Source organism: Ictalurus furcatus, chromosome 5 (assembly GCF_023375685.1).
Source record: "Ictalurus furcatus strain D&B chromosome 5, Billie_1.0, whole genome shotgun sequence".
Taxonomy (NCBI): Eukaryota; Metazoa; Chordata; class Actinopteri; order Siluriformes; family Ictaluridae; genus Ictalurus; species Ictalurus furcatus.
The window spans coordinates 31,704,720-31,730,838 of record NC_071259.1 but is presented as its reverse complement, the minus strand read 5'-3'; the positions used below and the strand labels follow the sequence as shown (position 1 = coordinate 31,730,838).

The window sequence follows — 26,119 nt, the reverse complement described above, 5'->3', positions numbered from 1 at the left end:
TTTGTAATGAAATGTTCTGGGAATTTTTTTTTTAACAGCTACATAGATAAACTATTAAAATATATATATATATATATATATATACATTCTGAGAAAAGGTGGGTGGTAACTATTTATTATTATTACAATTTCTTTAAATATAAAATCCCGTCAACAGGGGGTGAAAATTTCACGTTATAACTGAGTCACAGAAAAGGGCTAAGTCCCCAGCAGCATACTACCCTACTAAACAGTACGTCACGTAGAAAAACGAAGGCCTCGGCAGCAGTGCGACCTCGACTACTGTTTAGTACGCTAGTATGCAGATTTGGTCTGAGTAGAAAATAAGTTTTTTAAAAAGAAAATTCCTCCGCGGTGGTCTGTGGCATGATGTAAAGAAGAGAAGTATCAGACGTTTAAATGAAGTCGTTTAAACACAACCTAGTCGCGGTTATACCTCGTACGAGCAATATTCTGTGTTTTTTTTTTTTTTAAAAAAAGAAAAAAGCTTCGTTTGATTAAGAAAAAAAACGCCACGATATTTGACACGGTGTAGTCCCTGTTGTAAACTTCACGCGGATGGATACTCCTCCTCTGCGACTTTATGTGGAGTGACGCGTCTTACTCGAGGGAAGAGAGCGCGAGAGCGCGAGAGAGCGAGCGCGCGCGCGACAGAGAGAAGTTCAGAGTTACCTCAGAGTCGTTTCATGGACGGGGGAAGAAAAAGTTGTTAAAAAAACTCATTTTTTATGGATTTACCCGCTCGAACCGGAGATCGTGAGAACGAATGAGGGTTTCGACGCGATTTCAGACTCGGTTTTTTTAACGTTTCTGTAGCAACAAGTTGAAAATTAGGTGATTTTCTTCTCTCACCACCACCCCCCTCCCGCTCCGTTTGCCGAGTTAAACGTAAGTCTTTGAGGTAAAGCTCGCCTCGCGCTCGCTCGCTCGCGACGCTTATGAGGATTTCTCACAGAAAAATATGGGCCGATTTCCCGGTGTCTCTTCGGGCAGAGTCATCTTCTTCATCGTTTCCTGGATTCATCTTTCACATAGTGAGTTATTTGTCTTGTTTTAGATGCTTGTTTAAAGTCTGGAGACGTGTTGTTTTATATTGGTTTAACACATCTTTAAGGTGAGCATCTTCGTCGTCTGTCTGCCTGCCTGCACGAGCGCCTGCGTGCTTCTTCTCGTTTGTACTCTTATACTATTTACCTAACTTATTTTACCATATAAAGTGATATATATATATATATATATATATATATATATATATATATATATATATATATATATATATATATATAAACAACCTTTACAAGCACTTTTAAATACCATCAAACAACTCATAACACAAACAATATATATACGTAATGTGTGTGCGTGTATATATATATAACTGACTACTTACTAATGACTACTTACTAATGCTATTGGATTATAGTTTTAAAAAAAAATTAAGAGTTTTAAGTACTTTTTCGGTTTAAAATGACTCTTCACATATCACTAGCATATCCTAAACTTCAGGAACTTCAAAATTTGAAGATTAGACATCCAACATTAACCTGTTAAATACAATATTTAGATTTTTTTTTTTTTTAATGTCAAAATGCCATAGTAAAGCAGAGTATTTCAGTGTGGTATGTGGTGTTGTTGTGTTGTTGTTGTTGTTGTTGTTGTTGTTATGTTGTTGTTTGTTGTTGTTTCTCTCCAGTCTTTCTAACCACTGCAGTCCAGATGTTGGTGGTCTGCATGCAATAAGCATGGCTGCTGGTGTATGTTGGGATGTGTGTGTGGGGTGGGGTGGGGTGGGGGGGGTTGTCTTCCTAATCATAAAAATGCATGGCAAAATAATTTTGACAAACTTTACTTTTAAAAAAATAAATAAAAGTTTGTATCTGAATAACGCTGACCTCAGGGATCAAAACTTGTTGTAGTTAAAGTTAAAGTCCATCCTGAAAGACAAGACGTGTTTATATTATATTAACATATTTAGTGATTGCGGTTGATTTCGGGTGACGTTGTTATCTCCAGCGCAGTTACGATGGAGGTCGTCAGGAAGGGGGGGGGGAACCCCCAAAAACTTTTCCTCAAAGTCAGGTTTTGTTCTTGGTGGTGGAGACGTTGGCGCGAAAGGACTCGGACATCCCAGAATTCAGTGCAGCTAAACGTAGAAGAGAGTCAACACGGCTAGTTAGCGAGCTACGCGACGTCGAAAAGCTGATACGTTTGAGCAGAGCGTACAGACGAGGAGGCGAGAGAGCTGGACGGACTGGAGGACTAAAGCGCCGCTGCATCGCTGTCGCATCGACAGAGATGAAGCGAAGGTTGAGGTCCCGTCGTGGAGCGGGATTGTGGGTAAAGCAAGACTCCGTTAATCCGAAGTGAAAATAAGAGCGACGAAACGCCATTGGAAAGAACTAAAACGAATCTCGGATGCTTGTTGAAGATGACGTTGATCAAGGTTGGATTTTTTTTTTGCTTTAAGGTTAAACAGCGTTATTTACCTACAAGGTGATACAAGCGTCTTTTTTTTTTTTTTGTCCGATCCGAGACCTAAATCCGATCTGAGAATCTGTGTGAAGACTTGGAGAGGGAAAAAAAAAATTCTCTTCCCCAGGAATTTTGTGCAAAAATATCACGATCCAGGCGAGCAAAGCCGATTTAGACGCGTCTCAAACGACTCCGAGCCAAAGGTGTGGTTCTGATTGGGGAGGGGGGGTGAATACTTACGCAACCGATAAATGTTTGCTTTTGTGTTTTTAATTAAGCTTTGTGTTGCAACAAGAAAACATTTTGCAGCGTCAACCATCGTTAGACAAAAACATTGTAAAAATTATATCGGTTAAATCCATTTCAGTTCCTGGTTGGAGGGGGTAAATACTTATTAATATATAATAATAATAATAATAACAAACTGGTAGTAAAACTGCGGCGAAACAAAACGCTAAAACATTATTAGCGTCTGAGAGAAGTCTACAAAGCGTAGCGTCACGTCATTTATCGTTATCGATATCGTGTTTGTTACGTGGTCTTTACTGCACGTGTACGTTTCACAATCGTAAAGACTCTCGCGTTCCTGCGAATCGTACGAAGCAAAAACGTGTACGATTGTACGTATTAAAAAAAAAAACAACAGTTTCGTACTCGCTCTTCTTGATTTATAAACGTTTTCAAACAAGTCTGACGTTTTAAACCTTTTTTTTTTTTTTTTTTTTTAAAAATCGGTGTGCGTCGATTGTATCGTTTCAGATCTTTTGTAGGAAGAGAACTAAAGATTTAGAAGTAAATAAATAAATAAGTACATGCTACAACAAGGAACAAGTCGCGTTCGGTTACTGAGGTCACGGACGAGTCGGTGGAAATGAAAACGGCTCACAATGAGTGTTAAAACCAACGTGTGCGTGTGTGTGTCGTGTTATGTGACTGTTCCTTGACTCGACAAATGTACCAGAGCAGACATAGACGTAATTATTTACATAATCAACTGAAGAAAGGTTGATTTGTTTGTTTAATCGTGTATAAAACGGAGCGGTTCTGGTAAATGTTTTAGAGGCGGTGTTTAAAAAAAAAAAAGAAAAAGAAAGGCTCCATTTCCTCTGCAGACTTTTTTCTGAGTGCTGTGTGTGTGTGTGTGTGTGTGTGTGTGTGTGTGTGTGTGTGTGTGTGTGTTGCTGTAGAGTTTCCACTCCCCTGCTGGTTGCTTTTGTGTTTTTCTCGTCTCGTCTGAGGACACGGGCGGCGTCACGCGGCGCTCACGTTTACACACGTTTTGTACTATAAGTGTTTGTGTTGTTGTAGTTGTTGTCGTTATTATTATGGGATGTTGTGTGTGTGTGTGTGTGATTTATATTCCAAACCGTTTTGGCGTTTGGAAAGCTAGGCGATGCAGACGCAGCTGGAATGCTGCTGTTGGTGTTTCACATTCCTCAAACACACACACACACACACACACACACACACACACACACACACACACACTCACTCAGTGCTGAACCCTACCCATTGTACACTGCACACTCTGTTGCTTCTTGCTGCGCGGTGTTAGATTTCCTCCCCAGAGGTAAAACTCAAAGCCATAGTTTTTTTCTTTTCTTTTCTTTTTCTTCCTCCTCCTCTTTATCTCGGCCTCTCTGTTTGCCGGCACACGACATCGCCCGGCGTGGGCCTCCGCTCGCTTGTGTGTGTGTGTTTACTCTGGTGTGTGTGTGTGTGTGTGTGTGTGTGTGTGTGTGTGTGTGTGCGCGCTGTGAAAAAGTCCCTCCTTTGTCCCGGCGTTGGAAAAACGCAGATTTGCGGGGTGTGAAATGCGATTTCTCCCACTGCGCCAAACACAACGGGACGATTATGGAGCGCCGGCCTACGCGTACGAATATCCGGGAATACCCGAGACGCCGTGTGTCGTCGTCGCGAAAGGCCGGGCGATACGATGATGTATACAGAGTAATAATGACGCCGCGATTGAAAAGGGCCGGGCGATATCGATATGACGGAAATATCACATCACGATACTTTTCTACCGTACACGACGCACATCACGATATCTAAGTTAGCTAACGAACTGTCCGCAAAACGCTAGTAAAATAAACAAAAACCTGTTCAACTGAGATTCACAGCACTTTTCTTTAATTCCTACAAATGCAAAGTAGGATAAGTTACGAAAAAAACATTAACGGGATCCCATTTGGTACCGTTTAATTAGTAGCTATTAAAAACGCTTAAAAAAAAAAAAATACATCACCGTACCAACGATATCTCGGGAAAGTGTATCGCGTAATCATTTATCACGATGTCGATTATATCGCCCAGCCCTACTGTAAACATTATAATAATACGTACAATGTATTGTAAAAGTATCGCGATATGATTTTTTTTTTTTTTTTTTACATATCCCCTCACAACTACTATCATTACCCTCATATGTTATATTGGGACGCAGCGTTCTTCAAACTTGTCCGCTGCATGGTTCTGCACAGTACCGAAGATACCAGAAATATCGGGACGTACTGGGTCGTATAATGTTCATAAAAAGTATGGTGATGTGAAATTTTTGCAATATCGAACACCTTTGTCGTCTCTATAGCAAAAAAAAAAAAAAAAAGTCCAGAGGTGATCAGGAGCAGCATGAGGACGGATGAGCGCGTACACGTGAAGCGTTATTAGCAGCGTTTATATGTTTATCAGATATATAAATAAGTAAGTAAGTAAATGCTGCTACAGACGTTGTTGCCACATGGTTTTGTGGGTTCGGTCAGAATCGCCTCGTGTGATTAGATGATGGTTGTCTCTTCCTGGTTTCTGGGAATAAGGTTGAAATTTTTTTAAACATGGTGGACATGCGAGAGGCTCATGACTGTCGAGTGGAAGTGTTGTTTCAGAGGTTACGAAAGCAGAACGCACAAACATAAGTGTGTGTGTGTGTGTGTGGAGAGGGGGGGGAGCGGTGATGAGTGGGTGCCTTTAACGACAGTGTAAATATTACTATTTGCCCAAATAAAGTGTTTGAAGGTGGCATGAGCCTTCAGACGTCATGTGACTGGAATGGAGGACTGCTGGGTGAAAAAACAGAGAGGATCTACAAGTGTGGAGAGAGAGAGAGGGAGAGAAGGAGAGAGAGGGGGAGAGAGAGAGAGAGAGAGAGAGAGAGAGAAAGAGAAGAAGAACAAGGTGTTGTTGATACAGAGAGGTCGAGTCGGCGTGTTTCAGTCTCGTTGTCTCTTACTACAGAGCCTTTAGGTTTATTTTGTCTTCGTGTGGTTTTATCTAGACGAGTCCGGTAATTCAACCCGAGACCAGTAACGGGCGCACGATAACCACGCAGCCTCCGTTTCACACGTTTATTCGTATTTATTCGTCTGTTTTATAAGAAGAGGTGGACGAGTTGAATCGGGTTCGAAGGAAAACGCCGTTGTATCTGGATGGAAAATTTAATAGATTATCATACAGTTTTATTTCTCATAGAAAGAAGTCACCTCGGGTCACGGCAGCAGAGACTTGACTCGCGAGCTTTTACGCGTTTTACAAAACCTAGCATCAGGGACGCAGACGGAACGAAGCATAGCGTTGGAGTCGCGAAAATGGATTCGAAGGACACGGTTACGGATGGAAACGGCCCGCTGATGTTGCTGAAATGTGCGAGAGCGGTACAAATGTCAGCTCACCAAACCTAGCGAGAAAGTTTCCCTAAGTTGGACACTGATGCAGTATGAAAGATAATCAAATGTTCTCTTTAAGGTCAAATCAATGGCAAATCATTTCATAAGCTACTCTATATCAGCTTAAAGACAAGGGAAATTTACCGTTACAATTTAGTAGCTACTTTCTTTTTCCGCCTGGGCGACGTTGGACTTTCAGTCCCTCCACGATCGCAGAAACGAACGCGAAATCGAGCGAACGCCGCGATATTCGGACGACGTGCGATTGATTTATTTCATTTTATTTATTTATGTTTTCTTTTCCAAAATTACCGCAGATTCGGGCCGAGACGCGCCAAAGCTCCCTTCGATTCACATGCGTCGAACACGAGTACAGCTAAAAGGTCACGTTTGCCAATAAGCACCACCGTGAAAGACCGCGCAGAACAATTCCGTGCGACTTGCGATTTCGCCGATTCGAGTAGTTTTCATCAGCGAAAAAATAAAAAGCACAAAAACCTGAAAGTTTTGCAGCAAAATCGATCGTTTTTGGCTGCAACAATCACAAAAAAAAAAAATTAAGCCTGTTCGCACGTGCTATCGTATGCATTCCGGTTTTAACCTCAACAAATTAAATATCGCGTACTTTTAAGTATTGCGAGTATTTGAGATTTCTGCTAAGCAACCCTCACACTGTACTACTGTTTTGCTGTTTACTTCGTTTCACTTGTCGCTTTCGACAAACCCTAGCTGGCTTGTGTTCACTGAACCGATACGTTCCCTTTAGAACCGATCAAGTGTGTTCGCTTGCTTGTTTCGAGAAATAAGTAGCAAGATCTCACACCATGTCTGAGCGCTGCGTAATGATATGTTTCTCCAGATCCGAGATAATTCAACTTAAAACCTTTCTTCCTCTCAGTCTCTGTCTTTCTGTTTTCACATCTGTACGTTGTTTGTGGAAGATCTTCTTTCCTCTTCTCTAACGCGACCGGCTCTGGATCAGGAAGGGGGTTGGGTTTATTAGCCGATTATTCGGATCAGGATCCCGGGGGGGGGGCGGGGGACGGCGAAATATCTAGGCCGAGGAGGTTCTTTCGGGAACCACCGCTCGATTAAACTGGTTTCCAGACATACGTAAAGTATATTTTAACGCCGAGACGGTATAAATTTGGGGCGAATGCATGGCTAAGGCGAGATACGTGGTCTGATTTTTATTTATTTATTTATTTTCTCGAGAAGAGATTGAGAAGCGCTTGTGCCTCGTGTTCAGTTCAGTTGCTAGGACATGGAAAAAAAGGCTCATTGTGTGGGTGAAAAAAAACCACTGCCCTTTTCCAAAATGGTGAAATTGTCATCTGGAAATTGAGGCTAAGTGCTACCAGGCTGGAGGGAGGGAGGGAGAGGGAAGGAAAGAGAGAGAGAGAGAGAGGGAGAGATGTTTGGGCTTGTTAAAATCCGGAGATTAAGGCTAGGGGGCTCGAGTTTGTCCTGAGCAGGTTAGCAAATTAACACAGAATTAAAATGCTTCACATTCCTGCTTCAGAGCTGTGAGTGTGTGTGTGTGTGTGTGTGTGTGGTTATAATCTTTTTCACCATTAGAGATCATCATTTATACAGAAATAAAGTCTAGACATAAGCGAACATGTGTGAGGATTACGGAGTCGTATCATATTCCGTGTTTGATCCTTAAGTCTGGATCTACACAAAAACACTCGAGATCCAACACAAAACACCGGATTTGTGTGTGTTATATCCATGTGTGGATCTTGGGAAGTTTCTTTCTAGCATGTTCTTGTACGTTCACACTGGTTTATTTGTCATTTGTAAGTTTGTCAGTGGGTTAACTGGGACGTGTTGATCCCAAGTAACGTCAGAATGTTGGTGTTAGGTGGTGTGTGTTGCAGTAGGTTGGTGTTGGATGGTGTGTGTTGCAGTAGGTCGGTGTGTGTTGCAGTAGGTTGGTGTTAGATGGTGTGTGTTGCAGTAGGTTGGTGTTAGGTGGTGTGTGTTGCAGTAGGTTGGTGTTAGGTGGTGTGTGTTGCAGTAGGTTGGTGTTAGGTGGTGTGTGTTGCAGTAGGTTGGTGTTAGGTGGTGTGTGTTGCAGTAGGTTGGTGTTAGGTGGTGTGTGTTGCAGTAGGTTGGTGTTAGGTGGTGTGTGTTGCAGTAGGTTGGTGTTAGGTGGTGTGTGTTGCAGTAGGTTGGTGTTAGGTGGTGTGTGTTGAAAATAGAAATTGGTGGCGTGTGTGTGTGTGTGGCTGTATAGAGAATGTTGAAGTGTAGTAGTTGCTGGTCTGTTAAATAAACATGGGTGTGTTGAGGAATCGTGTCAGTTTGACATACATCAGTGTGTGCGCGCGTGTCCTTTCCACTGAGTGAAAGTGAGCTGTGTAAAAGCTTGTTCTTCATCTCGTGAGTGAAACTAGAATGCACTTCAGCTCGGGATTTAAAGCTGATTATCAAACCTCCTTCATCTTCTGTGAAGAGACTCGACCCCTCGTTAACCTCGTTAACCTCCTCACGCTGCTTCCTGTTCCTCCTGCTCCGTGTCTCTCACTCTCAAGCTGTAAATAAAGCGGGGATGTTGTGTCCTGTCGTGTTATAGGTTATGTGTTACAGCTTCCTAATACAGTAGTTAAACGCAGGAAGAAGGCTGTAGTAGAGCTACTTCAGGAAATGGGGTGACTTCCTGTTCCAGCACGAACAACTTCCTCTCTCCGGTTGAGCGTGGACTTGGGCCAGATCCTCTTTTCACTTGGTGGTGTGCGCTTGCTTGTGTAAATGTGCATAAGTTTTTTTTTTTCCTCTTTCAGTCGCCATTAGTGCGTCTGCGGTCAGGGAGAGGAGACAAGGCTGAGAGAGAGAGGAGACGAGGCTGAGAGAGAGAGAGAGAGAGAGAGGAGACGAGACTGAGAGAGAGAGGAGACGAGGCTGAGAGAGAGAGAGAGAGAGAGAGGAGACGAGACGAGGCGAGGCTGAGAGAGAGGAGACGAGGCTGAGAGAGAGGAGAGAGAGAGAGGAGACGAGGCGAGGCTGAGAGAGAGAGAGAGATGAGGCTGAGAGAGAGAGATGAGGCTGAGAGAGAGGAGACGAGGCTGAGAGAGAGAGAGGGAGGAGACGAGGCGAGGCTGAGAGAGAGGAGACGAGGCTGAGAGAGAGGAGGCGAGGCTGAGAGAGAGGAGACGAGGCTGAGAGAGAGAGAGATGAGGCTGAGAGAGAGGAGACGAGGCTGAGAGAGAGGAGACCAGGCTGAGAGAGAGGAGACCAGGCTGAGAGAGAGAGGAGACGAGGCGAGGCTGAGAGAGAGGAGACAAGGCTGAGAGAGAGAGAGAGAGGAGACAAGACGAGACGAGGCGAGGCTGAGAGAGAGGAGACCAGGCTGAGAGAGAGAGAGGAGACGAGGCGAGGCTGAGAGAGAGGAGACGAGGCTGAGAGAGAGAGAGAGAGATGAGGCTGAGAGAGAGAGAGATGAGGCTGAGAGAGAGAGATGAGGCTGAGAGAGAGGAGACGAGGCTGAGAGAGAGGAGAGAGAGAGAGAGGAGGCGAGGCTGAGAGAGAGGAGACAAGGCTGAGAGAGAGAGATGAGGCTGAGAGAGAGAGATGAGGCTGAGAGAGAGAGACGAGGCTGAGAGAGAGGAGACGAGGCTGAGAGAGAGGAGACGAGGCTGAGAGAGAGGAGACTAGACGAGGCTGAGAGAGAGGAGATGAGGCTGAGAGAGAGGAGACTAGACGAGGCTGAGAGAGAGGAGACGAGGCTGAGAGAGAGGAGACTAGACGAGGCTGAGAGAGAGGAGATGAGGCTGAGAGAGAGAGAGAGAGATGAGGCTGAGAGAGAGGAGACGAGGCTGAGAGAGAGAGACGAGGCTGAGAGAGAGGAGACGAGGCTGAGAGAGAGGAGACGAGGCTGAGAAAGAGAGACGAGGCTGAGAGAGAGGAGACGAGACGAGGCTGAGAGAGAGAGAGAGATGAGGCTGAGAGAGAGAGAGAGATGAGGCTGAGAGAGAGGAGACGAGGCTGAGAGAGAGAGACGAGGCTGAGAGAGAGAGACGAGGCTGAGAGAGAGAGACGAGGCTGAGAGAGAGAGAGACGAGGCTGAGAGAGAGAGAGACGAGGCTGAGAGAGAGAAAGAGACGAGGCTGAGAGAGAGAGAGAGACGAGGCTGAGAGAGAGAGATGAGGCTGAGAGAGAGGAGACGAGGCTGAGAGAGAGGAGAGAGAGAGAGAGGAGACGAGGCGAGGCTGAGAGAGAGGAGACAAGACTGAGAGAGCGAGAGATGAGGCTGAGAGAGAGAGATGAGGCTGAGAGAGAGGAGACGAGGCTGAGAGAGAGAGACGAGGCTGAGAGAGAGAGACGAGGCTGAGAGAGAGGAGACGAGGCTGAGAGATAGGGAGGAGACGAGACTGCGAGAGAGAGGAGATGAGGCTGAGAGAGAGAGAGGGGAGACGAGGCAGACAGAGAGTTAGAGACGAGGCTGAGAGAGAGAGAGCGAGAGGAGACGAGGCTGAGAGAAAGTGAGAGTGACGAGAGAAAGGAGATGAGGCTGAGAGAGAGAGTGAGAGACAAGGTTGAAAGAGAGAGAGGAGACAAAGCAGAGAGAGTGAGAGAGAGAGGAGATGAGGCTGAGAGAGAGAGTGAGAGACGAGGTTGAAAGAGAGAGAGAGGAGACAAGGCAGAGAGAGTGAGAGAGAGAGAGGAGATGAGGCTGAGAGAGAGAGAGGGGAGACGAGGCAGACAGAGAGTTAGAGACGAGGCTGAGAGAGAGAGAGCGAGAGGAGACGAGGCTGAGAGAAAGTGAGAGTGACGAGAGAAAGGAGATGAGGCTGAGAGAGAGAGTGAGAGACAAGGTTGAAAGAGAGAGAGGAGACAAAGCAGAGAGAGTGAGAGAGAGAGGAGATGAGGCTGAGAGAGAGAGTGAGAGACGAGGTTGAAAGAGAGAGAGAGGAGACAAGGCAGAGAGAGTGAGAGAGAGAGAGGAGATGAGGCAGAGAGAGAGAGAGAGAGAGGAGATGAGACTGAGAGAGAGAGAGATAGAGAGAGAGAGAGAGGAGATGAGGCTGAGAGAGAGAGAGAGGAGACGAGGCTGAGAGAGAGAGAGAGAGTGTGAGAGAGGAGACGAGGCTGAGAGAGAGAGAGATTTATCCATTAACCTTCAACAGTAGTTTCACAGTGATTACGTATTTTATGACCATCACACCCGTATGTGCTTGTTGAACATCCTGTTCCAGATAAATTCCCTCTTTGCTGTTATAATGCGCTCCACTCTGTCTTCTGGGAAGGCGTCCCACTAGATTTTGGGGCGTGGCCGTGGGGATGTGCGTTTGTTCAGCTACGAGAGCGTTAGTGAGGTTGAGGTCAGGTGCTGATGTTGATGTGACGAGGCTCCAGTTCCAGTTCATCCCAAAGGTGTTCAGTGGGGTTGAGGTCAGGACTCTGTGCAGGACGCTCGAGTTCTTCTACCTTCTTCCGACCTTCACACACCACGTCTTCACGGAGCTGGCTTTGTGCACAGGGGCGTCGTCGTGCTGGAGCAGTGTTTGGGGACTCTTAGTTCCGGTGAGGGGAAATTATAACGCTACAGCGTACAGAGACGTTCTACACAATTGTGAGCTTCTGACTTTGTGGCTACAGTTTGGGGAAGATCCATTAACGGGTGTGATGTTCAGGGGTGCACATACTTTTGCCCGTATTTTGTCTCTTATGAGCAATGAATGAAGGAGCTTTGCACATATGTCTTCAGAGGTGTTTTATTTATTTATTTTTAAATTTATTTTTAGTTTGTTTAATTATGTACAGCGAGAAAACAAACCAAACCAGATATCAGACAGACTAATAGGTGTGAACGTTCTTTCAGAGAAAGAGAAGGGGGAGGGGGGGGAGAGAGAGATGGACAGAGAGGGACAGGGATAGATGGAGAGAGACAGAGAGAGGTATAGACAGCGAGAGATAGGGATAAGCAGAAAGAGGGATAGAGAGAGAGAGAGAGAGAGGGAGATATGGACAGAGAGGGACAGAGAGAGAGAGATGGATAGAGAGAGAGCACGCGCAAGAGAGAGAGGTAGAGAGAGAGCACGCGCAAGAGAGAAGTTGAAAATAAATGTGACCTTAAATGAACCCAAATAAACATGGCCATGCCAGTACTGAGTGTTTACTTGAGTATAGAGTGCAAGAAAAGAGAAAGAGAGGGAATGAGAGAGAGCGAGAGAGATGCACACGCACATTTCCCCACGGCATTGTGGGTATTATGTGAAGATGAGGCAGTGGTTTTAGGTTGACGGCGAGACCAGCAGCTGTGTCCCAGCTGGGGTGTGTGTGTGTGTGTGTGTGTGTGTGTGTGTTGAAATCTGGGGGAATTTGCACTCCAGTGTTATATTTCCCTCATTACTGAAGTCCTTTAATTAAAAACATGTCGTGTGTGTTTTACATTTTATTAAATTTTTTTTTATTTCGATCCATCTTTAATGTCAATATTAATCTAATCTCCAGATCCAATCTAATCTCTAAAGATTCGTGTCAGGTTAGTGGTTTTAACGAGTCGACGTCCTCTTTCATCCTGTTGCACTAAAACACATTTCTCAGGCCACCATTTTGTCCGTCCGCTTTATCCGGAACTTTGAAGAAGGCTTTAAGCTCCGCCCACTTCACGATCGCGCCCGCGTCACCTCGTATATCTGTCAAAAGCGTGTTTCCTGTTAAGACGAACACGCCAATTTCCTTTATAAACCTTATAAACCACACTTACTTAGACTGGAAACACGTGAAACCACATTTATTTTTAAAACCTTTTGTTTTGTTTTTTTCCTCAAAATATTTCCCCCCCCCGTGTTCATAACCAACAAATCTCAGTTTCTGAAAGATTCCACCGTCCATGAAACTGAAATATGGTGATGATGACTGCGTTCACCCGGGGGTTTATACTGAAAAACAACTGATATACAGTATCATTTAAATACAATTTAAATAAGATTTTTTTTTTTTTTTTTTTAGATGATGTTTTGTTAACATCATCCTCTAGAAAGCGTTTTAATTCAAATATCATTTAAAGACTTGATATCTGATTTTATTAAGTATGCAAATTTATACATCTTTAATTTAAAGAAGTCTCATTTGCATAAATGAATGTCTTTTTTTTTTTATCCCCAAAACAAACAAACAAACAAAACAAAACAAAATCCTGGTAAGAATATCAGCAAGCAAGGATTAATAGTGTAATATATATTGCTTTTTAAACAAGTTTTTTTTAGAATTAGACAAATCAATTAGATTTTTTATATGTTTTTAATGAATATATAAAATAATATGCTTTTTGTTATTTAATTTTTATTAAAATAATTATTATAAAATAATAAGCTTTGTTATTTACTTAATTTAATTATTTAAATTTCGATATTAAATAATAATTAATAAACACTTATAGATATCTTAGATGTGTAAAAAAAATTAATTTATTAATTTTTTTTTTAGAATTAGATAAATCAACTAGATTTTTGTTTGTTTTTAACGAATATTTAAAATAATACGCTTTTTATTATTTAATTCGTAACGTGTAATTATTTATGTATTGTTTTTTTAAAAATGTATTTATAATTTAATGTTTATATTTATTTTCCCTCTTTTTTAATGTTAACTAATTGACAGTGTTTAATTTTTTAATAAGAGGCACTCCAGTGAAAGGGTTTTATTTTGTTTTGAGCAGTGATGTCATTTCCTGCTGCTGTGTTTGTTTATTCTTATTTTTATTTTTAATTAAAGAGAAGTTCTGCTTCATTGCGAGTTTCCTGTTTGGTTGTTTTTTTTAATGCGTAACTTCCTGGACTTTTCCCCTCGTCCTGATCGAGCTGTAAATCTGGTCACGTGATCACTTTTTAAAAATCTGGTCACATGATACTCGACTATCTCTCTGCTTTAGTTTTCCCCCATGATGGTGAATTTATTCAAGTCGAAGTGTAAAAATATCACTGACAAAATCAACTTCCGTCGAGCGAACATTTAAAAAATAATAATGATGATAATAATAATTATAAAAGTCATTTTTTATTTTTTTCAAATAAAATCCTTAATCTGGAAACCTGCAGAGCGAAAACCAAACTGTTCCCTTATTCCCCTTTTGCGTTTCATGAGCAGCTGTTTTTAGTGATGCATACACCCAAACCAATGAGTGCCAACACACACACACACACACACACACACACACACACACACAGAGATGAGGTAAATCAGTTTTCTGGATGATTTAGGGACACACATGAGGGTTTTTTTCCCCCACAGCACTCCACATCTGGACACATTATTGCTGAACCTGAATCCTTAGAAATTCCCACTCAGAGAGAGAGCGAGCGAAAGGGTGAGAGAGGGAGCGAGAGAGCGGGAACGAGAGAGGGGTAGAAGAAGCGAGAGAGAGGGAGCGAGAGAGAGGGAACAAAAGCGAGGGGGAGAGGGCGCGAGAGAGAGGGAGACCGAGAGAGGGAGGGAGAGAGAGAGAGAGAACGAGAGAGATGGATGGAGAGGGAGAGAGATGGATGAGAGAGGGAGAGATAGATGGACAGGTGGATGGAGAGAGATGAATGAGAGATATGGATGGAGAGAGAGAGAGGGAGTGAGAGAGATGGATGGAGAGCGGGAGAGGGATGGAGGGTGAGAGAGATGGATGGAGGGAGGGAGAGAGAGATGGATGGAGAGAGGGCGGGAGAGAGAGATGGATGGAGGAAGAGAGAGAGACTGATGGCGAGAGAGAGATGGATGGAGAGAGAGACTGATGGTGAGAGAGAGAGAGATGGATGGAGAGAGAGACTGATGGTGAGAGAGAGAGAGAGAGATGGATGGAGAGAGAGAGAGAGACTGATGGCGAGAGAGAGAGATGGATGGAGAGAGAGACTGATGGCAAGAGAGAGAGAGATGGATGGAGAAAATTCCAGGAGAAAGTTACTTCGAGGAATAATCCATAATTAATAATAAAATCTGGATCTTGGATGAATTATTTATGCGTGAATATTCATTAGGACAAAATACAAACACGAATGTGTTCAACTTGTTGACATTTAAATGTAGAATCGGTTTTATTTGTTGATGATATTTCTAACTGTGCTGGAAATAAAAGCAAGCTGTTCGAAGTGACGTGGAATGTTTACGTTCATTTTGTCCCAGTAATACTGAGTAAAATATAATGTGATGAAACGGTATAAATCAGGACAGGAGGACGGATCCTGCAGCAGACTGCGTGCACAACGCTGAAAAGTGTGTTGTGTAGTGTAGTGTAGTGTAGTGTAGTGTTAGTGGAAAGTGTGTTGTGTAGTGTAGTGTTAGTGGAAAGTGTGTTGTTGTATAGTGTAGTGTAGTGTTACTGAAAAGTGTGTAGTGTAGTGTAGTGTTAGTGGAAAGTGTGTTGTTGTATAGTGTAGTGTTAGTGAAAAGTGTGTTGTGTAGTGTAGTGTAGTGTTAGTGGAAAGTGTGTTGTTGTATAGTATAGTGTAGTGTTAGTGAAAAGTGTGTAGTGTAGTGTAGTGTTAGTGGAAAGTGTGTTGTTGTATAGTGTAGTGTTAGTGAAAAGTGTGTAGTGTAGTGTAGTGTAGTGTTAGTGGAAAGTGTGTTGTTGTATAGTGTAGTGTTAGTGAAAAGTGTGTAGTGTAGTGTAGTGTAGTGTTAGTGGAAAGTGTGTTGTTGTATAGTGTAGTGTTAGTGAAAAGTGTGTTGTGTTGTGTAGTGTTGGTGTTAGTGAAAAGTGCAGCGCGGTGGCGCAGCACTTCTGCTCCTCATTACAAAAATGTAGTCATTTTCCTTTCTTTCTCCCCTTCCCTCCCCGTCCTCGTCTTTCTCAGTTTGTCTTTCATTCCCCTCTCGCTGTTTTTACTTTACCTTCTTGATTCTTTTTTTTTATTATTATTTCTTTCTCCGTCAGTCTTCTCTTCATTTCCGTCTCTCTGGAGTCTGTAAATGAAATTCCTATAATGCAGCACTTCCAAAAATGTCAGTCTTTCTTTCTCTCTTTCTTTCTCCAACATGCTTTCATTTTTCATGCTTTCATAGATCTTTTGTTTATTTTCTTCTTTCTTTCACTCGCTTTTATCTTTATTTCCTTTTTCTTTTCTTTCTTACACGTTCTTTTTCTCCCTTTCTTTCAATCGCTTTTATCCTTATTTCCTTTTTTCTCTCTTTCTTTCTCTCTCGCTCTTTCTTACTATCACTCTTTTTTCCCCCCCTTTATTTCTATTTTCTCTTTTTTCCCTTATCACTCTTCCGTGGTCTGTTTTTGTGTACGTCTCCGGTGTGTGTGACGTGACGCGTGTTATAAATGAAGGAGCTCTCGTGTCGGTTTTGTCACTCGCGTGTTAATGACAACTCTCTATGAGTGTGTGTGTGTATGTGTGTGTGTGTGTGTGTGTGTGTGTGGCTTTCGGGTTGCGTTTGGTTGCTGTAACACGTTATCAGTTCAGCCATGATTAGAGATGTAGAAAGTGACTGGAAAGATGTTAGCAATTTGTTCAGGGCTGCCGTTCGGAGCGGTTGATTTTCCTCGTAGCGTATAAACGTTCAGTTATAATTATACTGTAAATATATTGTTAATATAAAAATAAAACTGTTTACTATGATTGTCTAACACATCATAAATAAACAACTATCATTATTGATAACAGCTTTTTATTTATTTATTTATTTTAATGCTGGCACGTTGTTTGCGAACCTGTGTATGGTGATAGCTTTCGCACCTCAGAGAATCGCGATACGATATTGTTGTCACATCGCTCCACGCCAACGTGTAAAAAAAAACGTTCTCAAACCATCTCGGTCTCTTTTTCTATTCTAAATGGTTATGTTTTTTTTTTTTTTTTATGGGAGAGTTGTTAGGACGCTGGCGCTGCACGTTCGCCGGAGACGGATCTCTTTCTCCAGTGAGAAAGAGACGTAGCGTTTCCACTCGTCGTTTCTCTGAGCGAGGGAGGGAGGGAGTGAGCGAGGGAGTGAGCGAGGGAGTGAGGGAGGGAGGGAGGGAGGGAGAAAAACCTCCGCTGGAGATGGAAATGGAGTTATTATCGGCGGCCCGTCCCTGAATCCTGTGAGATCATCTTCTCTGGCACAGAGACGGCATTTGTGTGGAGAGCTCGTCAAACCAGTCAGTCTTTCTCTCTCTCTCTCTCTCTCTCTCTCTCTCTCTCTCTCTCTCTCTCTCTCTCTGTTCTCTCTGTCTGTCTTTCTGTCTTTTATAAACTTCTGACTCTTCAGCCTCGTTCTGTCTTTCATAAGACTTTCAGTCTGTTCTGAATTATCCTTGCATTCTTTTCCCCCCCTTAGAGACTCTCTCTCTCTCTCTCTCTCTCTCTCTCTCTCTCTCTCGTCCTTCTTTCTCGAGTGCTCCTGACTCTTACTGTTCACCGTCTCAAGCACCCTGCTTTCTCTCTTTCTCTCTCTCTCTCTCACTCACTCTCCCTTCGTTCTTTCTCTGAATCTCAGCGTGTGCTGAGGAGTTCTCACACGGCTCAACCAGTCCTCCGCCAACAGGTTTCCCACCAGAACCGCCGCCAAACCTGCTACGCCCCAGCCTTTTCATTTCACACCAGATTCCTTCCCGCACAAAAGCCAGTTTGACGACAGGACGGAGTTTCAAAGCCTTTATAAACTGCTTACTTGTTTTTCTTTCTTTTCTCTCATTTTTTTTTTTTTTTTTCGTTTCTCTCAGCAAACACGGCTTACAGTAACCGGATTAATCATCCGAGAGAGAGAAAAGATGTTGAGTGATGATAAAATCACAGTTTCTGGTTTTAATCTGGATGCAGAGATGTTTGTTAGCCTTGTGGTGTTTTTGTCTATCAAGCAAAAACCCAACTGCAGTCCCGAAACTTGCTAGCTTTGTATCTTGACAGGGTTTGCTCAAAAGAATACTTCCCTTCATGCAGCACCCCCCCCAAAAAAAACACACTATTTCTTGCTGAACTGAAAGACTCAGAAAGAAAGAGAAAAAAAAAAAAAAAGGACGCTGGTACGAATCCGCCGTCATTATTACGCCCGTCTATCGAACCAGACTGTTACACGTTGGCTGAGCGCCCGGCGCGAGCTCATTGTCTCCGAGCTCGAACACGAGTCTTCTTTTTTTTTTTTTTTTTTCTTTCTATTTGGTCAAAGTGCAGGAAGTGAGTATTAGCGCTGAACACGCTTCCTGTGTGGAGATGTTGCGCGCGCCTGCTCAGAATGCTTTGAAATCATATGACCTGCCTGATCTGATGTCTGAGAGGGAAGTGTGAACGCCGAACGCATCAGACGGGGTGTCGTTACGTGTAAAAGATCTGCGAATATCACACTCGGTATAATTTAGTCGCGGCTTTTATATATATATATATATATATATATATATATATATATTTTTTTTTATAAAGCACAGGCGGAAAGATCAGTCCTTCTGGAGATGTTTGAGGAGCAGATATGATGGAAATGGACGCGGAAACACAAGCCTTGACAGTCGCAGTCACGCAGAAGTCTCTAGGGAAAGATTTCCCGGTCTGAAAACGAGAGAAACCCCCTCGTGGTGACGCACACCATGATACACACCTCCTGTAGTGCTTGTAAACAGACTCGAGCAACACGACTCGGGTCTAATCCGACCCTGGAGTCTAATAATTTAATATTAAGAGCGACGTTCGATAAAACGTCATCCACGTATCACTACGGGTTACACCGCAGCGCGGTTGAATCCTGGACTCTGATTGGTCGGAAGGGTTATGGTGTAGGATTTTCGTATAACCGCTACAGCGTTATACGCTATAGAGTAGTTCCGGCTGTAACGTGAACGGTGGGTTAATATCAATGTGCTCGCACCGATACGTGATCTATACGTTTGTTTAGTAAAGTAAAACGTATAATTGTTCATGTGGTGACTTTTTTTTTTTTCATTTTTAATTAGGAGACATTTAACGTTTATGGAAGGAGTCTCCAGTTTCAACAGTGTCTCACGTTGTTTTTGCACCCAGGAGGCGCCTGGATATACACACACACACACACACACACACACACACACATATATACATACATACATGCGCACACACACACACACACATTTTTCACATGAGATTTTAGGCTTGTTTACATCACTTAGTTGTTTACAGTTGTTTGTTTGTTTGAATTGTTTTTGCACAATGCATGCTGGGTATTATTGGCTTGTGAAGTACACTTTGTACCAAATTACCTAATAAAGAGAAACCGATCCAGTTTTCATTTGAAATGTTTTCGAGATGTTTTGATAACATCGAGACTGATTTTGTATTGTGTTTTGTTTATTAATTTATTTTTTTTCAGATGGGTTTTTATTATCTTTTATACTTGTGAGTGAGTGAGTGAGTGAGTGAGTGTGTGTATGAGTGAGTAATGTTCCCCGATCTCTTGTGTGTTGTTTCGCAGCGCTGCAGTGCGTGGATCACGTGAATCCGTGCGTGAACAATGCGAGCTGTGTCAAGTACGAGAACGGAACGGAATACTGCAGGTAAGTGAACCGCTCCGCTTCCTCTCAACGCCGCTGACATTTTCACCAAACACCAGTAGGACTCACGGCTCACACGCTCTCTCTCTCTCTCTCTCTCTCTCTCTCACACACACACACACACACACACACACTTAGTGTTTCTCTAATTGAACACACCTGAACACACACCATCCAGTGCTTTTAGGCAGACAGATACACAAAATAAAATATAGAGAGAAAGTACGTTATTAAATACGATGGATGGATGGATGGACAAAATGATGTATAGATAACTGGAAGGACGAAAAGATGGACACATAAGTGGATGGCTATATTAATGCATTAACAGACAGACGGATGGATGGATGGATGGATGGATGGAATCATATTTAGAAGGAGAATGAGCACATAGATGTGCAGATGGATAGATGAATGAGAGATGGATAGACAGATAGATAGCTAGATGAGAAGATCAGGTGACAGAAGACAGGTGAATGGATGGATTTAGAGATGGATTGATTGTTAGACAGGTGGATGGATGGGTGGATTGGATAGATAGATGGATAGATAGACAGTTGAATGGATGGATGGATGGATTCATGGATTGCATAGATAGATGAGTAGATTGATAGATTGATGGATGGATTAGTGGGGGATAGATAGACAGATGGATGGATGGATAGATGAATAGATTGATGGATGGATTAGTGGGGGATAGATAGACAGATGAATGGGTGGATTGGATAGATAGATAGATAGATAGATAGATAGATGGATAGACAGTTGAATGGATGGATGGATGGATTCATGGATTGCATAGATAGATGAGTAGATTGATAGATTGATGGATGGATTAGTGGGGGATAGATAGACAGATGAATGGGTGGATTGGATAGATAGATAGATAGATGGATGGATAGATAGACAGTTGGATGGATGGATGGATGGATTCATGGATTGCATAGATAGATGAGTAGATTGATAGATTGATGGATGGATTAGTGGGGGATAGATAGACAGATGAATGGGTGGATTGGATAGATAGATAGATAGATGGATGGATAGATAGACAGTTGGATGGATGGATGGATGGATGGATGGATTCATGGATTGCATAGATAGATGAGTAGATTGATAGATTGATGGATGGATTAGTGGGGGATAGATAGACAGATGAATGGATAGATGAATAGATTGATGGATGGATTAATGGGTGGATAGATAGACAGATGGATGGATGGATGGATAGATGAGTAGATTGATGATGAATAGACAGACAGACCTCACATGGACCGATGGATGAGTAGACGGATAGACTAGCGGGTGGAGAATGGGTAAATAGATGTATGGATGATGGATAGGCGGCGAGATAAATGGATGGATGAACAGACAGACAGGTAAAAGGATGGATAGATAAGTAGGTAAGGGGGATGGACTGATAAAGGGTGGACAGGACAGACAGATGCGTGGATGGATAGACAGACAAATAAATAGATAAATCAATAGATGAATGACGGATAGACAGATATATGATAGATGAACAGATACATGATGGACGGATAATTAAAGGGACGCGCTGATGGATCGATAAAGTGATGGACTCGGAGCGGTATGGATGAACGGATAGATGATTAAAGAGAGACAGATAAAACTAGAGATGGATGGAGATACAGACAGACGGATAAAGAACGGTTCTTGTTCATTAGATAACTGTGTAGAGACCTTCAGTGGAATGTGTGTGTTATGTGTTTGCTCGTCGCGCTGCAGGAAAACGAGCAGCACACACACACACACACACACACACACACGCACACGCACACCCTCTCACACACTTCACCACCTCACTTGACGTTTTCTTCCACAGGAAACACAACTTATAACATTTCACCTAAAAAAATACCCAGGCCCAAACAGGATGGTGAAAGTAGAGACGGAAGTGTGTGTGTGTGTGTGTGTGTGTGTGTGTGTGTGTGTGTGTGTGTAAGGGTTAAAATGCTGAATTAAAGTTTGCTCCTGACTTTTTTTTATTGTTATTTCTGCGTCTTATATGTTTTTTTTAATAGAAGGCAAATGTGCAGTATTTGCCTAACCGTTTTTTTTTGTTTTTTTTTTTTAAGCACACACTCGCGTTCCACTTTAAACGTTAACTATTTGTTTGTAGGCAAAAAAAACATGCAAATTACGTAAAAATGATTAACAGTAAAAAAAAAAAAAAAAAAAGAAAGAAAGGTGGGTAAGTGTTTGAGCAGGAAGTGCTGGATGTCAGGGTTCTTAATGTTGTTAAGTTTCAGGAGTGCGTGTGCATGTGACTCCTGCTGCAGGTTTGAGACGTTCCTGACGCGTGCGATCGCGCTTAAACTTTAAAAGCGGCCCGACCAACCTGTCGGGTCACCTTTTAAAAACAAAAAGCAAACAAACAAACAAACAAACAAAAAATTCAAAACAGGTCTGTTCTCGGCTGAGGTTTGTTTACAAGCTTCGATTTTAAATCATATTGAAATCCTACTAATAATTTTTTTTTTATTTTGTAAAAACATTGCTGGTGTACAGTTTATCTTAAAATTCTTTAACTAATGCTGGTAGGTAGATATAATATATAATCGCTAACAGTCTGTGGCGTCGGATCGGCCGAGCGCGAGTGCCGTAGCGGGATGGGAGTCTCGGACAAACAGCTGTCAATCAAGCCTGCTTATTAGAATATTAGGCCACACCCATCTGGACAGTCCGTTTATAATTTAGATGTGTGAAGGGATGTACAGAGAGATGGACGGATAGATGGATAGCTAGTTGGATGGATGACTGCTGGATAGGTGCAGATATAGATATAGATGGATGGATTGATACTGGATAGATATAAGGACAGATGGTTAGGTAGATTGATGGATAGATAAGGATAGCTTGATGGATGGATGGATGGATGGATGGATTGATACTGGATAGATATACAGATGGATGGATGGATGGATTGATACTGGATAGATATACGGATGGATGGATTGATACTGGATAGATATATGGATGGATGGATGGATGGATTGATACTGGATAGATATACAGATGGATGGATGGATGGATTGATACTGGATAGATATACGGATGGATGGATTGATACTGGATAGATATATGGATGGATGGATGGATGGATTAATACTGGATAGATATACAGATGGATGGATGGATGGATGGATTGATACTGGATAGATATACGGATGGATGGATTGATACTGGATAGATATATGGATGGATGGATGGATGGATTAATACTGGATAGATATACAGATGGATGGATTGATACTGGATAGATATATGGATGGATGGATGGATGGATTGATACTGGATAGATATACAGATGGATGGATGGATGGATTGATACTGGATAGATATACGGATGGATGGATTGATACTGGATAGATATATGGATGGATGGATGGATGGATTGATACTGGATAGATATACAGATGGATGGATGGATGGATTAATACTGGATAGATATACGGATGGATGGATTGATACTGGATAGATATATGGATGGATGGATGGATGGATTGATACTGGATAGATATACAGATGGATGGATTGATACTGGATAGATATATGGATGGATGGATGGATGGATTGATACTGGATAGATATACAGATGGATGGATGGATGGATTAATACTGGATAGATATACGGATGGATGGATTGATACTGGATAGATATATGGATGGATGGATGGATGGATTGATACTGGATAGATATACAGATGGATGGATGAATGGTTGGATAGATAAATGAAGGATAGATAAGGATGGATTAATAAATAGATAAACAGACAGGCAGATGGATAGAAACTGGATATGATTGTTTTTTGTGCTACGTAGTGTGTTGTGAGATTTTGTGTGTGTGTGTGTGTGTGTGTGTGTGTGTGTTTGCTTTGCACACATCCCTGTCTCGGAGTGCTGTTTAGATTAACCTCAGTGTTATTTCTAGCGTGACTACAGCTCACGGCTTCACCAGTCTGCTTGTTTGTTTGTTTATTTTTTCATGATGCCGCTAAAAGCTCTAGCTCTAGTTACGCTGATTTTATGTGAAGACAGTTTAAGATCGTTTGCATAAAATAAATTTAGACATAAACTGGACAAAAATGACAAAAAAAAAAAAAATCACATGATGAATCTCGAAAGGATTTCTAAATTGATTTAAAAAAAAAAAAAAAAAAGCTAACTAAAGAGTAGTGTGGCAAATGATAAGGAAAAACCTGTTCTGTTTATAATAAGATTTTATCTATCCATCCATCCATCCATCCATATATGCATCCATCTACTCATTCATCCACCCATCCACTAATTAATTGATCTTTCCATCCAGCTATCTGTACATCTATTCATTCATCTATTTGTCCGTCCGTCCATCCATCCAACCATGAGTATGTCTGTCCAAGACCTACCTACAGCTGTCTGTCTCTCTTTATTTATTCCTCTGTTCATCCATCCATCCATTTGTTTACTGTTCTCACTGTTCTCACAGTTGCGGACAGAAAAACGCACGTTCTCTTTAAAAACACTCTGTCACTGCGTGATCATGCGCGTGCCCTTTGCGTTTGTCGTGATTGGACCAGACCTGGGCGGCCATTTTGTATTCGGGCGAAACGTTTTGAATCAGTAGTTCCACCTCTTCGTTACTCTGCAAACATCGGTGACCTCCACGTGTTTCTCATCGTGTCACGTACCCATCACTATCGTGAGCTATTGACAATCGTCCCACGCCTATAGGACATAGGAGTGTGTGTGTGTGTGTGTGTGTGTGTGTGTGTGTGTGTGTGTGTGTGTGGAGACAGATTAGACTAGGCACTCTAGTCTTGGTCATGGCTCCTCCTCCTTCTCTGAAGCGATCCATTGAGAGATCAGATCTCGTCTCGTGAACCCTGCGAGGGAGGGAGAGGGAGAGAGACTGAGAGGGAGAGAGACTGAGAGGGAGAGAGACTGAGAGGGAGAGGGACTGAGAGAGAGAGAGAGAGAGAGAGAGAGAGAGAGAGAGAGAGGGGGAGGGAGAGTGAGAGGGAGAGAGAGAGACTGAGAGGGGGAGAGAGAGAGAGAGAGAGAGAGAGAGAGAGAGAGAGAGAGAGGGAGGGAGGGAGGGAGAGAGAGAGAGGGAGGGAGGGAGGGAGAGAGAGGGAGAGAGAGAGAGAGACTGAGAGAGAGAGAGGGGGAGAGAGAGAGAGAGAGTTAGAGAGAGAGGAAGAGAGAGACAGAGAGAGAGACTGAGAGAGAGGGAGAGAAAGAGAGACTGAGAGAGAGAGAGAGACGGAGAGAGTGAGCAGGAGAGAGAGGGGGAGAGAGAGAGAGAGAGAGAGAGAGAGGGAGAGAGAGAGCGCGCGAGCTGCAGTGTTCAGATCAATAACACAGGTGATACATTCACCAGACGCTCTGTAAATAAACACCGACCTCATTCCTGAGGTAAAGAGGTGCATGGTGGGAAAATTCAGGATTAAAAAAAAAACTATTACATTTCTTTTTGTAACACCGCACAATTCCTCCACGTCATATTCCTCCATTTCTGTTTCATATTTTCTTTCCCTCCGCTCTCCCGTAGCAGATGAACACACACCACGTTGTTGTTTACTATTCAGCTGGGACATCTCGGGACGGCAAAAAGAAACATTTCCACATCCTTTTAAATCTGTAAAACAGGAAGTCTGCGGGAATTTATTTATTTGTTTGTTTGTTTGTTTGTTTGTTTTTCCATCGTCGCGATAATCCTCTGAAGTCTCGGGACGATCCTCTCGGATTAGAGTTCTCGGTCGGCGTGAAGGATTCCCATCATTTCTGTTCCCTTTAGACGACGGAAGGTCGTCTAAAGTTCAAATATTTAGGCTCCGTGACGCTCTGCGTGTCTCGGAAGTGCGTAAAATGATTTGCTTTCAGGTGTTCGAAAGCATCAGACGCTATTAAGTGATTAACCTCGTTACAAACACCACAAAAAAACACCACAGAATACCACAGAAAACACTGTTATTTAGCAGGTGTGTGTTCATGCTTTCTCGTGTGATGTGGAAAAGATCAAGTCATACGTTATACTGTGTGTGTGTGTGTGTGTGTGTGTGTGTGTGTGTGTGTGTGTATGTGTGTGTGTAATATAATGGTGTGAACCTCAGGCTTCCACGCTATATGATATTATGATTATTATTGTTATTATTTTATATATATATGCGTATATATATAAAATTTTATATATTATCGCATCGGATTCAATAATAATAATATATATTATTATTGAATCCGATGTGATACCTTTTCATTTCTTAAAGATACGATACGATACGTGACGATATCATCAGTGAACCTGCGACGAAACGGTATGATTTCGGTTGGTAAGGCGACGGTTTGATGTTTGATGACATCACTGAATGGATGTTATCGACGATCGCGATATTTTAACGGGGAGGTATCCCGATGGTTATTTTTCAGATCTCGCCCAGGCCTAGTTATTGCAGCGTGAGCGTTATCGTACTATTTCACCACCAGTGCCTGAAATTCCTGATCATCCATTGTAGAAAGCTGGTACTTCATGTATACACTTCCCGTA

General features: G+C 42.6%; 1 protein-coding gene across 1 annotated transcript in view; it reads left to right on the top strand.

The window, feature by feature from the left end:
- Nucleotides 1-560: 560 nt before the first annotated feature.
- The window catches only part of notch2 (notch receptor 2), a 57,985-nt gene continuing 32,426 nt past the window's right edge, over nucleotides 561-26,119 (top strand). Inside the window, exons 1-2 of the mRNA XM_053625934.1 lie at nucleotides 561-1,034; nucleotides 19,491-19,572. Of these exons, the coding sequence (XP_053481909.1) occupies nucleotides 962-1,034; nucleotides 19,491-19,572 (155 nt within the window). The 5' untranslated portion in view covers nucleotides 561-961. The remainder of the gene's footprint in view (nucleotides 1,035-19,490; nucleotides 19,573-26,119) is intronic.